At 55.3% G+C, this 14547-nt stretch overlaps 1 protein-coding gene across 1 annotated transcript in view; it reads left to right on the forward strand.

Moving 5' to 3' along the window:
• Positions 1 to 775: 775 nt before the first annotated feature.
• Positions 776 to 14547, forward strand: part of LOC102126168 (chondroitin sulfate proteoglycan 4-like) — a 47365-nt gene continuing 33593 nt past the window's right edge. Inside the window, 2 exon segments of the mRNA XM_065547589.1 lie at positions 776 to 874; positions 1670 to 1976. Coding sequence (XP_065403661.1) covers positions 776 to 874; positions 1670 to 1976 — 406 coding nt within the window.

The raw sequence follows: 14547 nt of genomic DNA on the forward strand, positions 1-14547 counted from the left end.
TGTGTGTCGTCGGGCAGGTCCCCCACCCTCTCTGAACCTCAGTTGATATAAGTGCTGAACACACGAAGCCACCGCTTTGTTTCCAGTAGAGTTTATGCTCCACGAGTGCAAAGACGTATCTGTCACTCGCCTCAGCGCCCCCAGAGCCTGGCGCAGGGTGGGATTCGGAGAATAGCGCCTACCTCCCGGGGCCTGCCTGGCACTCAGCAGACGCTGTGTCTCCTCAAAACCCCCCCACGGCCCTGGATCAGCCTCGCCTTGTTCCCCTCCCATCAGTCCTTCCTGCAGGACACCCACCCACCCGGCCTTGAGGGGGGCTCCTGCTCACCTCCCACCTTGCTCTCTGACTCCCACCCCATCCCTCTCGGCCCCCTTTCTCTGTCCTGGCCTCTCCCTCATGTCCCTCTCTCCTGCCGAGCCCCCACTTGGTGCTACACTGTGTTTACAAGATGACTATGACAGTTTTTATTTCTCTGTTTTGTCTCCCTTCCTCCCCTGAAGGGAAACGTGCTTCCAGTCTTCCAGGAAAAAATGAAGGCTCCGGATGAGAAAAAGCAAACAAAGGACGGTGGGACTGTGTGCGTCCCCACCCCCGCCACCTGCAGGCCCCACACACAAACCAGCGCCCGTGCCCGCGCCCGTGCAGACCTCCTCCGCCAGGCCCCAAGAATGGCTCTGTTATTTTTGGGGTAATTGAAAATGTCGATCTTTATTCTAGAGGATAAGCAGGTCACAGGGACACAGGGAGCCAGAGAGAGAGAAAGGAAATCCAGTCATGGGGGAGGATCCAGGGGAGAGAAAGGCCAGGTGGGAGGACGTGGGCGCTGAGAAGAAGAGGGAGCGGGAGAAACAGGAGGGGCGGGTGACTCTGCCAGTGAGCAAGGCCACACAGCCCCTGACCCCAGGACTCAGGGGGATGTGTCCTCTCACCAGCCCCCCACCCCACCCTGCAAGGAGCCGGGTGGCAGGAGCTCCTGTTTAGTCCTCCTGTGCCTGAGCAGCCCCGGGGGTGGGCATCTCTGAATGCCGGGAGCAGGGGTGGGCACCTGGTTGTCTTCCTGGGCGACGGCTTTGAAAATATGGTGCCCTCTCACAAGCACATGTACAGCGCCCAGAGGCCGGATCCCAGGCTGGAGGGCTGAAAGCAGCCAGTGGTCTCCTCTCCTGTGGGAATGCAGGTACTCTCTGACCTCCCTCCCATCACCCATCCCACTTCTCTCTGCATGTAATGTCGGGCATCTCATGGTTTGTGGACTTACTTCTCCAGGGCAGTGGGGGGCGCCAGTAAGCCTGGGTGGGCACGTATCTGTACATGAGATGAGACGCCTGGGAGAGAGGGACGGGGTGGGGTGGGGAGAGTAAGAGGTGTGGCCGTGTGTGGCGTGGGGCCTGTGCGCATGTGTGGTAGAAGCGTGGGTTGTGTCTGCTTTTTCCCTGTGACTAGCATGAAGCATGTGTTTGAAGGCAGTGGTGGTACCAGGTGTGTGTGTGTGTGTAGAGTAAGGTGTGGGTCTGCGCATTTGTGTGTGTGTCTTGCTCCCATGTGTGTGCAGTAAGGGACATGTGTATGTGCACAGCCCCTACCTGTGTGCCTCCAGATGGTGTGTCCATGTGTCCCTGAAGGCAGGGCCCCTCTTCCGCTTCTGGCCCAGGGCCACCATCCCCCCAGATCCTGGGAATCAGAGTGGTGTTTGGCCTTGGGAATCCCTCCAGCAACAATGGAACAACAGATACCAGCCCCCACCCCAGCCAGTGTCCAGGAGGCTCGTGGGACTGCGATGTCACCACCAAGCTCTGGCTGAGGTACATGGAGCCAGGCCTGTCTTGCCCTCTAGAGAGAAAGGAGGAACCTCAGGTTGGCTTCCTGCCAGGCACCGAGCCTCATGCGCCCTCCAATGTCTGCTTGTGGCGGGAAAGGGCGAATTCCCACTCTCCCACTGACACAGCCTCAGACGTCCTGGAGGCCAGGGCTCCAGGTGAAGATCATCTCTCCATATCCCTGGGCCCAGCCAGAGCCTGGCACAGGGCAGGAGCTTAGCAAATGCTTGTTGAATGAATGAATGCACGGATGGGGGCTTTGTGTGTGATCAAGTGCCAGGCTCTGGGCTCTAGTGACCTGAAGATACGGATTCAAGTCCTACAAGGATCAAACCAGGGCTTCCTGCAAGGTCAAGTGAGAACCCCCTGAGTTGTTCAGAAGAGGCCACGCCGCACTCAGCCAGACCTGGGAGGCCGTGCCTGACCTTCTGCAGGTCACCTCTCTGGGGGCACTACCACAGGAAAGGCAGCGTCAAGCGATGGGACTGCTTCATCCAGAGGTCGATCCCAAGCTAAATGACCCTGTCATTTTGCAGACCGAGGCACAAGGGAGGCCCCATTCATCTTCCCTGGAGTTGGCATCCCTCTGATGGTGGGGCCATCTCTCATCTGAACATCTTCACCCCCCAGATATTCCTTCCGAACCCTCCATCCTCCTTCTCCCCTTCCCTTGGGACCATAAACCCACCCCAAGAGTGAGTCCTAGTTCCAGGACCAGCTCCCAATCCTGCCCCTGTCTGGTGGCAGCTGGGGCCAGGCTGAAGGTCTGTCCTAGACTGAGCCATAAAGGCAAAAATAATACTTAGTCCTAATAGAAGTAAAGCACCTCACCCCAGACGAGCCCTGGTCCTGGTCACCCACTGAGCCCTGGTCCTGGTCATACATGGAACCTAGACCTTTATTTAGAGATGGGCCACTAATCTGTCACTCAGGCTGGGAATGGTGGCTCAAGCCTGTAATCCCACTTTGGGAGGCCCAGGCAGGAGGATCACTTGAGGCCATGAGTTTGAGACCAGTCTGGGCAACATAGCAGGACCATGTCTCAAAAAAAGAAGTTTAAAATTAATCAGGTGTGGTGGCGTGTGCCTGTAGTCCCAGCTACTGCAGTCAGCTAAGATTGTGCCATTGCACCCTGGCCTGGGCAACAGAGCAAGATTCTAACTTAAAATAATAATAATAATAATAATTGTCATATGGCCAAAGTTTTTTCCAGGCTCTGAGCGCCAGCTTCCTCATCTTTCCAACAGAGGGCCTTCACCTGGGCTAAGTGTTAAGTCAGAAAACCCCTATTTGGAGGTTGGCCAGACTTAGAGGTTAAGTCAGAAAACCTCTATTCAGAGTTCCCTGACCTGGTAATGCCGGGGAGCATTGGCTGCTGTCACCTGCCAGCTCCCACCCCACCCAACACTTTTAGACCAAGCATCACTAATTTTTGCAGCTGCCGTGATAAATGGCACTGTCGGCAAAATGACATCTTTCTAATCTGCTACAAGACAGATGGGTCCCCGAGCTCCCGCAGCCTCCCAAGAGCCAGCCCAGGCCAGCCTTGTTGAGAGGATGGGCAGACACAAAGCCCAGGGCCTGGGGGCAGGAGGGATGGAGAGGGGACCTCAGGGCTCAGAGTCAAGGACATCCCTAGTGGGATTTATCACAGGCTCTTTTCTAAATATTTAGTTGTATGTGTGCTTCTAAAAATATTCCAAAGAATATTATATCCTCGGTTCCTTTCTGTCCAAAGTTAGGTCTTCAATTTTCTTTTCTTTTCTTTCTTTCTTTCTTTTTTTTTTTTAAACAGAGTCTTGCTCTGTCTCCCAGGCTGGAGTGCAGTGGCATGATCACAGCTCACTGCAGCCTCTACCTCCTGGGCTCAAGCGATCCTCCCACCTCAGCCTCCCAAGTAGCTGAGATGACAGGTGCCTGCCACCATGCCTGGCTTATTTTTGCATTTTTAGTAGAGACAGGGTCTCGCCATGTTGTCCAGACTGGTCTTGAACTCCTGGCTTCAAGTGATCTGCCCACCTCGGCCTCCCAAAATGCGTGGATTATAGGCTTGAGCCACCATACCCAGCCTCAATTTTCGCTTTAAATTAAAACCTGGAAATTTCTGAGGCGGTGCTCTCTTCCCGTCTCCCTCTGCTCTGCGGAACGGTGTGCCTCTGCCTGAGCCATCGGGTCTGGGGGCTCTTCTCACCCCCCCCCACCTCACTTCCACTCCATGGCTCCCACCCTCCCTCCCAGCCCCTCCGCTGACCTCAGCCACATCCCCTCCATGCCTCTCGCTGGCCTCAAGTTGCCAGGTCAAAGTAGAACTCCCCTCACACCTTCTTGTGTCCAGGAGTAGAGGTGAATTGAGGCTCTGGATGCCAAGAATGGAGGAAGGACAAATGTCGGCCCTAGAGACCCTCGCCTCCTCGAGACCAACAGGAGCTGGCGCCTGTCCGCCCAGCAACAGCAAAGCCAGAGCAGGTGGGGGCCGGGGTGGGTGGGCACAGGCCTGGGCTTGAAGATTGAGGCAACGCTGCCCTCTCCTGGCTAATTCATGGCTGCTCCTCTGACAGGCACTGCCAGGCTAAGCTGTTGAGGCTGGGGACATAGTAAGTGACTCTCCAAAGCAGCATGTGACAAGCTGACCCTTCCCTGTAGTCTGCCCGGCTGAGAGCTGCCTCCCGCTCTGCTCATCCTGTCCGAGCTTCTCTCACTGCCCAAAGCATCTTCCGGCCCTCACATGTTCAGGGCAAAGCCCGAGGCCCCTCCCAGCTGCCCACCATGTGGCCCCGGGTAGCAGCCCCACCCCTGCACCCCAGGCCCCTGCCGCTCTGTGTCTCCCTGGTTCCCTGTCCCTTCTGGGGCACCTGCATGCTTTGCTCTCACCTTGATCCCCACCTTTGCCCTCCCCAGCACACTGTCTCCTCTTCTCCTCTTGGGCCCCTCCCCGAGGAAACTCCCCTCTTCCCAACTCCCAACCACAGGGACCCCCCAGCTCCTGCCTGCACCCCCACCTGCCCTGCCCCTGTCCCAGGGACTGCCGCCTGTCAGTAACTCAGACTGGGGATTTGATCTGAACTGGGTCAGCGGTGTCCACCTCAGGAACCAGATGACTGCTGGCTTTAGACAGGGTGTCTGTCACCACCCCAGTACCCAGTTAAGAAAACTGAGGCCTGGAAAGGAACAAGGACTTGCCCAAAGTCTCCTGTTACATCAAAATAGCGGAGACGGAACCAGGACACAAAACCCAGAGCTCTCCTTGGATCATAGTCTCTGATTGAATAGAAACCAAGCCATGCTCTGAACGCATTCCAGTCAGCAGGCACAGGGAGGGCTCAGAGCAGCAGGCAGGACAGGCATGCAGGGTGTCCAGAAGCCCCTGAGGGACCGCAGGCCTCAGAACAGAGGACGGGGGCCCAGCTCCCCCAGCAGCAGACCCTCGAGTGCCCCTGCATGCCCATGGGGCAAGTGAACCTCTGATTTCTGGGTAAGGGAGGGCTGGGCCAGACTGGGAGTGACCCTGCCTCAGTGGCCTTGGGCCAGAGCCAGTGCTACCTCCTCAGCCCCATCTGCGTCAGCTTTTCCTGTAGGAGGCTGTGAGCCCTGATGGTCCCCAGTGCTGAGAGGGGCCAGATCTGGGGCTGGGATCCCCAGCTTCCTGGTGAGGGGGTGGTCTCCAAATATTTCAGGCCCGGGGAGCCTCCTGCCTTCCTCCCTCACTGCTTCTGCCCATCATCCCGGTGCACAGCTCTTCGGGAAAACAAGCCACCCCGCACCCCAGCAGGTCATAAGTCACTTCAATTTGTTCCAAATGCTCCCTTCCCTCCAGCTCTGACAGAGACCCAACTTGCCCTGGAAGTGGCCCTTGGCCCTCTCCAAAGCTGGCTGCTCCGTCATTCATATCCCTCGTGCCTCAGAGTCCACAGTGGTATGAGTTTCTGTCCACCTTAGTCCCCATACTGTGCCCTCCCCATCAAATGCACCTCTGGGGCCCTGGCATCCAGGTGTGTCCTCCTTCAGCTCCTCGGGGCTGCCCTGAGTCCCTACTCATAAACCTAGCAGCCATGGCTCGAGGCCACCTCCACCCCACCCCAACTCCTGACAGCTCGGTCCTCCCCAGGGACCACCACCAAAGCCCTGGCCTCCCCGTTCCCAGACCTCCTCAGGTGCAAACCGCTCCACTCCACTCCCTTGCAGCCCGGTCCCCCTCTGCAATCCTGGGCTTCCCACCACCTCCCGCAGCATTGACTGCCAGTCTCCCTGGGAGGCCATCCCCTGCCCCCCATCGCTGAGACCCCAGTGCTGACCCTGTACTCCCTCCACTTCTGCCTCATCCTTCAGGCCCCTCCAGCCTTCACTACCCTCCTCATCTAGCCCTTTTCCTGGAACATCCAAGCCCTGTGTCCCCTAGGTCTGCCTTGTCCATCTGCAACAGGCAGCTAAAGCTGCCAGAGACAGTCTCATGGCTGGAACCCTGGACCTGCCCTCCTTGACACCTGCCACCCACCCCCACCTCTGGGCAGCTGCCCTCCCCGTCTCTCCCACCCCCAGGGATCATCCCCCATGAGGAGCGTGAGAGGTGGCTTACACTCCTCTCTTTGCCTGGCGGTCCCTCCAGTCCCCCTGTCCACCTGCCCCATCAGGCTGGGCTCTGACGAGCACCCCCAACCAGAGCCTCAAACTGCCACGTGTTTTGTCATCGGCTCCCACTTCCCACCTGGGACACTGTGGATTGCACCCCTCTCCTTGGACTTGTGCCTCTCATCTGGCTCCCTCCTGTCACACACTAGATATCCTAAGTCCCCTCCATCTATTCAAAACCGTTCCCCCAGCCCACATGCTTCTCCGTCACCCTCTGTCCCTCTCTGCCCAGCCCACAGACCACCTTCCCCACAGAGGCGTTTTCCGGTCATCTCTATTGTCACTTCCCTCTCACACTTGACTTAGCCGAGCCCACTGCTCCACCTGAACCAGGCCTAACTCCATGCCTACTGCCTGTAGGTGGCAGCTGCTTCCAAGGGACACACTTCATCCTCTAATGCATGACCTCTCAGCAGCACTGGCCCCAAATGCCAGCCCCGCCTCCCTCATGCTGCTCCTCCTGCTGGCTTCAGGACCCCCTCCTCCTTTCCTCCTGTCTCTTGGCTGCCCCTGCACTGGCTTTCTTCCTGGCTTCCTTCCTCAACCTGACCTTTCAATGTTGGTGTATGGTTATTCATTGCAAAGAGGAAACAGTAACTTTACAGGGGAGAGGCCTGGCAGGCATCACCTCAACCAAGTGATACCAGTCAACATCCTGATGATGGGATGTTGTGCCTCTTTTTTTTTTTTTTTTTTTTTTTTTTTGGAGAGAGTCTTGCTCTGTCACCCAGGCTGCAGGCTGCTGATTGCAGCAGTATGATCTTGGCTCAATGCAACTTCCACTTCCTCAGTTCAAGTGATTCTCTTGCCTCAGCATCCTGAGTAGCTGGGATTACAGGCACCTACTACCATGCCCAGCTAATTTTTGTGCTTTTAGTAGTGAGGGGGTTTCATCATGTTGGCCAGGCTGGTATCGAACTCCTGACCTCAGGTGATCCGCCCTCCTCAGCCTCCCAAAGTGCTGGGATTATAGGGGTGAGCCATTGCGCCCGGCCTGATGTGTGTCTCTTGATAGGCTGCGTGAGAAGGGCACAGCATCACTTCCTGGATGTTCATGCCAAGATGCAGAACCTGAATTTGATCATGAGGAAACCAGACAAACTCAAACCAAAATTCACCTGCAAAAGAACTGGCCTGTGCCTGTCAAAAATGGCAACATCACAGAAGACAACGAAACACTGAAGATCGTGCCAGACGAACAGACACTCAGAAGAAAGGATAAGTAAATGCAAAGTGGAAGCCGGGGTTTTCTTTTGCCATAAAGCATACTGTTGGGAAAATTGGAAAGCTGGGGAGAAAAAACTCTATGGCTTAGTTCAAAGTATTGTACCAATGTTAATTTCCTGATTTTGATCATTGCACTCCAGGTATGAAAGAGAAGGTCCTAGGCCAGGCACAGAGCCTTATGCCCATAATCCCAGCACTTTGGGAGGCCAAGGCTGGCAGATCACCTGAGGTCGGGAGTTCGAGACCAGGCTGAGCAATGTAGAGAAACCCTGTCTCTACTAAAAATATAAAATTAGCCAGGTGTGGTGGCACATGCCTGTAATCCCAGCTACTTGGGAGGCTGAGGCTTGAGAATCGCTTGAACCTGGAAGGCAGAGATTGCAGTGAGCCGAGATTGCGCCATTGCACTCCAGCCTAGGCAACATGAGCGAAACTCCGACTCAAAAAAAGAAAAAGAAAAAAAAAAGAGAAAGTTCTGTTCTTAGGAAATACTCACTGCTTGAGCCCAGGGGTTTGAGACCAGCCTGGGCAACACAGTGAGACCCTGTCATTACCAAAAAAGAAAAAAAAAATAGCCAGGCTTGGTGGTGTGTTCTTGTAATCCCATCTACTCAAGCAGGAAGCTCGCTTGAGTGGGAGTTCGATGCTGCGGTGAGCTATGACGACACCATAACACACCAGCTTGGGCAACAGAGCGAGACCCTGTCTCATTAAAAAAACAAATAAAAAGGAAATGCACATGGAAATATTTAGGGGTAAAGGAGCATTATGTCTGCAACTTACTTTCAAATGGTTCAGAAAGAAATATACACAGATAGAGAAAAGAATTTAAAATGTGGTAAATGATGAACATTCGGGAAATCTAGGTGGAGTATGCGGGAAATATTTGTAATCATCTTGCCACTTTTATCTAAGACTCAAATTATGTCAAAATAAATGTTTTAAAGAAGTGACATTGATGTCTCAGGGCTCAGTGCTGGGTCTTCCTCTCATTTTGCACCATGCTCCTCTCTCCCGGGCAGTCTCATCTCTTGTTGCTTTAATTCCTTTATTGATACTCCAGCAATCCCGAAGTATAACTTCCCCTGGCTAGACCTTCTTAGGAGCATTAGGCTCACATATGCAGCAGCCTGCACAGTGTCACCTGGGTTTCTCAGAAGCACCTCAAAGTCAACATGCCCCAAGATTTCCATCTTATAAGATGCCCACCCAGTCCCCATCCATCTCAATCTATGACACCGGCACCCACCCTTCCAAGTGTCCAAGCCATCAACCTGGGCTTGTCCTGCACACCTCCTTCATCCTGACTCCCACAGCCAACCAATCACCAAGTCACTTTGGGGAGCCTTTAAGTTCCCCCAAAACAGGGTCCTGTGTTATTCGCTTGTGTCCCCAGCCCCCAGCATCAGCATAGTGCCTGACAAATGGTCTGTGCTTAGGAAATATTTGTTGAATGAATGAATTTGTTGATCAAGGAAGAGTCCCGAGCACATGTTGGGCCTGACTCAGTGGAGTGCCATCTACAACTGTGCCCGTATCAGTTATCTTTTGCTGCATAACCATAACAAATTAGTCTCAAAATCTAATCTCTTAAAACAGCAATCTCCTTCTGTTACACACAGTTTCTGTGGGTTGGAAGTTTAAAAGTGACTTTGCTGGGTGGGTCTGGCTCCAGGTCTCTCAGTAGGTAGCAGTCAAGATGTCAGTAGAGGTTGTATTCATCTGAAGGTTTGATTGAGGCTGGCAGATTCGCTTCCAAGATGGCTCATTCACATGGTGAGTTGGTGCTTTCTGCTGGCAAGAGGCCTCAGTTCTTCTTCACATTGGCACCTCCACATGCTGCCTAAATGCTCTCAGATTATGGCGGCTGCAATCAGAAAAGAGCAAGGCAGAAGCTGCCATGTCTTTTCTGACCTCATCTTGGATGTCACCCCATCATTTCTGCAACACCCTATTGGCTGCACAGGTCATCTGTATTCAACATGAAAGGGAACTACCCAAGGGCATGAATGCCAGAAAGTGAGGCTCACCGAGGGCCATCTTGGAGGCTGGCTACCACAAAGCTTTTCACTGTGCAAGGACAACAGCCAATGGGGCCGGTAGGGGCTGAACTCCAAGCTGTGTATTCTTGTGTAAGGTGGCGTCCCCACTAAAGCTCCATACAGGCTAACAGCAGGCCCGCCAGCTTGCTCCAGCTGTCTCTTGGTTGTCAGTCTTGCCTCTTCTCCAAGGGACTCCGGGGAGTCAGGCAGACAGCAGGACCCTGGCATAAAAATCATCATAACCACCAAGTCTTCAGAGTTTATAAAGCTCTGGCGCCTCTGTTGGAGGCCATCATCCAAGCACCTCGGTGACCGTACATTTTACGGATGAAGAAAAGGGGACAGAAAGATGAAGTGACTTGTCTGGGGCCACATAAAAAAAGGCTTGGCAGGACCGGGCTCCGGGCTCCTGGCTCCTGGCCCCACATTCTTTCCACTGCCCTGCCCAGTGGCCAGCTCAGACCCACATCCCGGACATCTGCAAGCCTCATTCCCAGCCCTCAGCAGGTATTTCTCACCCTTCTTCTGGGAGCCCCAACCCAGCCCTCAAGCAAATATATTCACAAATTTTTCATCCAGGTGGGGACTGTCCACTCTCCTTCCAAGAGGCTCTGTCTGGCAGCCGGCTGTCTACTGGGGTGGCACAGCAAGGGTTAACAGCAGGAACTAATATTTAGAAACAGCACAACCCCAGAGGAGTCAGCTGTGGCCAGCTGGTCACAGCCACTGAAGCCACCAGCCTTGTGAATGTGGTATGGAAGACGAGTGCCTGCTTCTGCAGAGCAAAGGCTCCGAGAGGCTCCTTCACCGCCCCCGGTCCTCGTCCTCCCAGCACGGCTTGTGCATGGATCAGAGCCCAGGGCAAAGCCCTCCACTGGCCTCCCCCACACCTGGCTCCTGAGGGGGGCAAACATAACTTTCCAGCTCCCGAACTGAAATTGTTGGGACTGGCTGCTCCCGCCCCTCCTGAGCCTGGCTGCCTGTACTTGGAGGAGCCCTATGTGTGCCTCTGCCAGAAGCAGGATCAGCACCACTCCTAACAGAGGCCCCAGGTCAAAGGCCCAGGCCCAGGGCCCGCTGCCGTGGAGCTCTTGGCCACAAAACTGTAGGGCCACTGAGCCAGTGCCTAAAGCCCATGCCCTCTTGCACAATAGTGGCCTAGGTTCTGTGACCTTCATGGCAGAGGGCCAATTCCCTGAGGGCAGGCCCTGGGCAGCAGGAGCACAGCCCTGCTTAGGCACCACCCCATCTAGGGCACAGGCATACACCATTTACCAGCAAGCTGGCTTTGGCCACAGGCTCCTTGGGTGGGGCCCAGGCGACCAGGGTGCAAAACGCCCTGGCCAAGGGTGGGGCCAAACCACAGCCACTGCCCAGAGCGGGGACTCTTAGTCCAAGAACCAAGAAGGGTAGGAGTGACCAGCAGCGCCTGGCCAGCATGCTTGGCTGAACTCTGCTGGCAGGGAGGTGGGTATTACTGGGCCCTCTGTTGTCTTCTTCTCCGAGAACAATTGGAGAAATGGAGGCAGCACATACCACAGGTCACTGTAGCTTCAGAGAAGTTTGAATCTTCTTTCGCCCCTGGGTGGGAACATCCTTCTTCCTTCTTCTAAGCGTGTTCTAAGCCTCCTTCTTTCCTCCTCCCTCCCACCCTGTCCCCTGTCCCATGCTTGGCTGGGGAGGCATGGACACCTCCTGACCCAGGTAGGCAGGCCCCAGGTGAAACTTGGAGAGCCACGGAGATCAGGACTCCAGGGAATCGTTTGAAAGAGAAGTCACCGTGCATGAAGGAGGGCTAGGAGGGCTTGCTGGAGGAAGGTGAGATGTGGCCAGGGAGCTAGGGGCAGTCAGGGATGGCCACCAAGGACGTCTGGCCAAGCAAAGTCATGGCAAAGGTTGGAAGGCAGAAGGGAGAAGGCCCGAGCCAGACCTGAGGATGCCAGGGAGGCCCAGGTCAGCTCTGCTCAGCACTGAGGCTTCAGGGCCTCGGGGGAGCTTGCTGAGGAGCTAGAGAGGGGACAGTTGCGGAGCAGGCACGGCTGGTCCAGCAGCCTTTGTTCCAAGACAGTGGGAGGCAGTCAGGGGTCAGTTTCAAAGGCACACAGGGGCCTGGACTTTCTGCCAGTCTGCCTGGCATGATGCTGCCCAGCATTGGTCCAGAGTTCCAGCCCTAGGTTATGGCTGAGCAAAGGCCAGGCCTGTGTGCGCTGGAGCCACAGCATCCCTTTTTCACTGAGAGCCTCAGTTTCCTCATCTGGAAGAAGGGACACTGTCGGCCAACACATACACTTCCCAATGTTGTCAAGAGAGCAGGTGAATGTTTTGTAAACTGGGAAGCCCCAGCAGAGATGCGCCAGCCGGGTTACTGCCGCTGTGCTGGTTGCCGTTATTTTCCAGGCCTGTGTTTCTCTGCCCAGCTAGCAACAAGGCAGGGGGAGGCTCCCGGCTAATCCAGACTTGAATCTCAGCTGTGGGCGGGAGCGCCCTGTCTGGAGGCTCCATAGACATCTGTGTAGGTGGGGAGCAGGGAAGATGGGGAGGGGGAAGGGAAGGGGAGATGGGGCCAGTAGGGATCTTCACCCAAATTTTTGATTCATAGAGCAAAAATCCTTCTGTCTTCTTTTTTCATTCCTGAAAAGAAAGCTCTTTTCCTCCAAACACAGTCTTCCAAGCAGACCCCCGAACCCCAGCCCCATAGCTGGTCAGTAATTAGCCCCTAATGAGGACCAGGTGTCCTGCTGACTTGAGGAGAAGGAAAAACATAGGACAAATTGTGGAATCAATGACTTTACCACCACTGAGGCCAGCCTGGCACAGCCTCCATCCCAGGCCTCCTAGGGCACCTGGATGGAAGCTCTTAGGTTTGCCAAAATCCCCATAGAACAGCAGCAATTGGTTTCTTAGTCAACTACGGTAGACATTTATTGCACACCTACTGTATGCAGCAGCCTGTGGAGGGGAAAATTAAAGCTTTACAACAAGGGAGGTGATATGTGTAAAGCTGTATGTAAACCACGAATCACAGGGAATGTGCAGGATGACAGAGGCAGAGGAGAAAGGATAAGCATTTAATGAGCACCTACTGTATGCCAGGCCCTGGGCTAGGCACTCAAGGTACATTAAAGGATTTAATCGTCATCAATCCAATTTTACAAATGAGGAAACTGCCACAGAGAGGTGAGGTGACTTGTTCAAGGTTTGACAGCCAAGTAGGAGAGCTGGGATTCGAACCCAGGTCTCTCTGGTTTCAAGACCAGTACTCATAACCCCTGCATGGACCAGGCACCATCACACCTCGAAAAACCTGTCACTCAGCCTGCTGGGATGCATTCCAGGATGCGGCCCCCACCTCCCCCCTCCCCCCGGCCCTGGCTTTGCCCCTGACTATGTTGCTCAGACTTGCATCCGCAGGTGAGTGAGGGGCCTGAGACCCTAACCCAGCCTGGCAGAACTAGAGGGGTTCCTGCAGGAGGGAAAAGGGACAGGAGGAGCCAGAAGTGGCCCCCAGATCAGGAGTCAAGCAGGCTGCGCTTTTCCCACCACTGGCTGGGGTCGCCAGGGGTTCAATCCTGGGGTGGACACGGGACCCTGCCACCTCAGGTTATGGGGTTTCAAGCTAGCCAAGGCTGTCCAGTTAGGGGCGGGGGCAGGCGCCCCAGGCATGGATTGTCTAGGGCATGGCTTTCCCCGTTTGGATTGTCGGAGACACCAGTGGGGCCACCCCAATGCTGGCCAGGCTTTGTTTGCCAAGCAAGTTTGGGGTGACTATGTTGGGGTCCAAAGGGACCCGGTGACAGTGAGAAGTGGGTCCTCCAGCCTCAGATGCCCCGGACCAGGAACGGGGAGAACAAGGCGGGAAACGAGGAAGGAGCCACCATGTCCTCCCCTGTGAGGAGCCCCCACACACACCCCTCCAGCCACCCCCCAGCTCTGCCCCTTCTCCCCTCTCCTTGCTCCCCTGAGGATCCATCTGTCTATCCGCCACCTCCCCTCTTCCTTCTCTCCTCCTCTTCCTGACAGGCAGGACCCGCCCACCCACCACCCACTCTCAGCCTCCTAGAGGCAGAGCCGGTGCCCCTCAGATACACTGTGCCCCAGCGGGGGCTTGTCCTACAGATAGCCCTGGACCACCCCCTGCCACACCTCCTCATCCCAGCACTGACGCCTGACCCAGCAGAGGCTGAATGGAAGTTCGCTTTCACAGAAGTGCTGGGATGTATCCCCTCTCTGTCTCCATGCCAGAAACCCCGACATGACAGCATTCTTCCTTCAGCGAAGGCAGCTCTACTTATGCCATAAGAACTGTGGCCTTAGGGCCCATCCATCATCACTACCCATGTGTGATTCAGTGCTTCAGCTGCACCTTCGAGATCATTCCCAAGAGCAACATGGAGCCAAGGAAGGGCCTGAGCCTCCTTCACAAGGGCCCAGGCCACACCCTTCTCCCCTTCAGATGGAGAAGCAGCTCTAAAAGAGGGCATCACATGGTTCCCAGAAGGGAAGTGAGTCAAGGGAGGACCCCCCGGGGTGAATCAGGGCTGGATCCCCAGGCTCCCTGTTCCTGCAGGGACCAGATCCCCTGAGATCTCAGGGCCTGAGGGATGGGCTAGGCGGCCCGGGAGAGGGGAAGGGAGCATCCAAGGTGACCAGGGCAGTCAGCTCATCCAGGCCCCAGCCTCCAGCCAAGGAGGGATTCCAGTACCCCCACCTCCTTGCGCTTCAACTGAGAGCCATTCTCAAATACCTTCTTAGCCCTGACAGCATGCAGGCATGGTGCTAGGCTCAGGGGCACAGGATATTGAGAGACTGAACTGAGACTCATTCAGGAGGCAGA

This window comes from Macaca fascicularis, chromosome 7 (genome assembly GCF_037993035.2).
Source record: "Macaca fascicularis isolate 582-1 chromosome 7, T2T-MFA8v1.1".
NCBI lineage: Eukaryota > Metazoa > Chordata > Mammalia > Primates > Cercopithecidae > Macaca > Macaca fascicularis.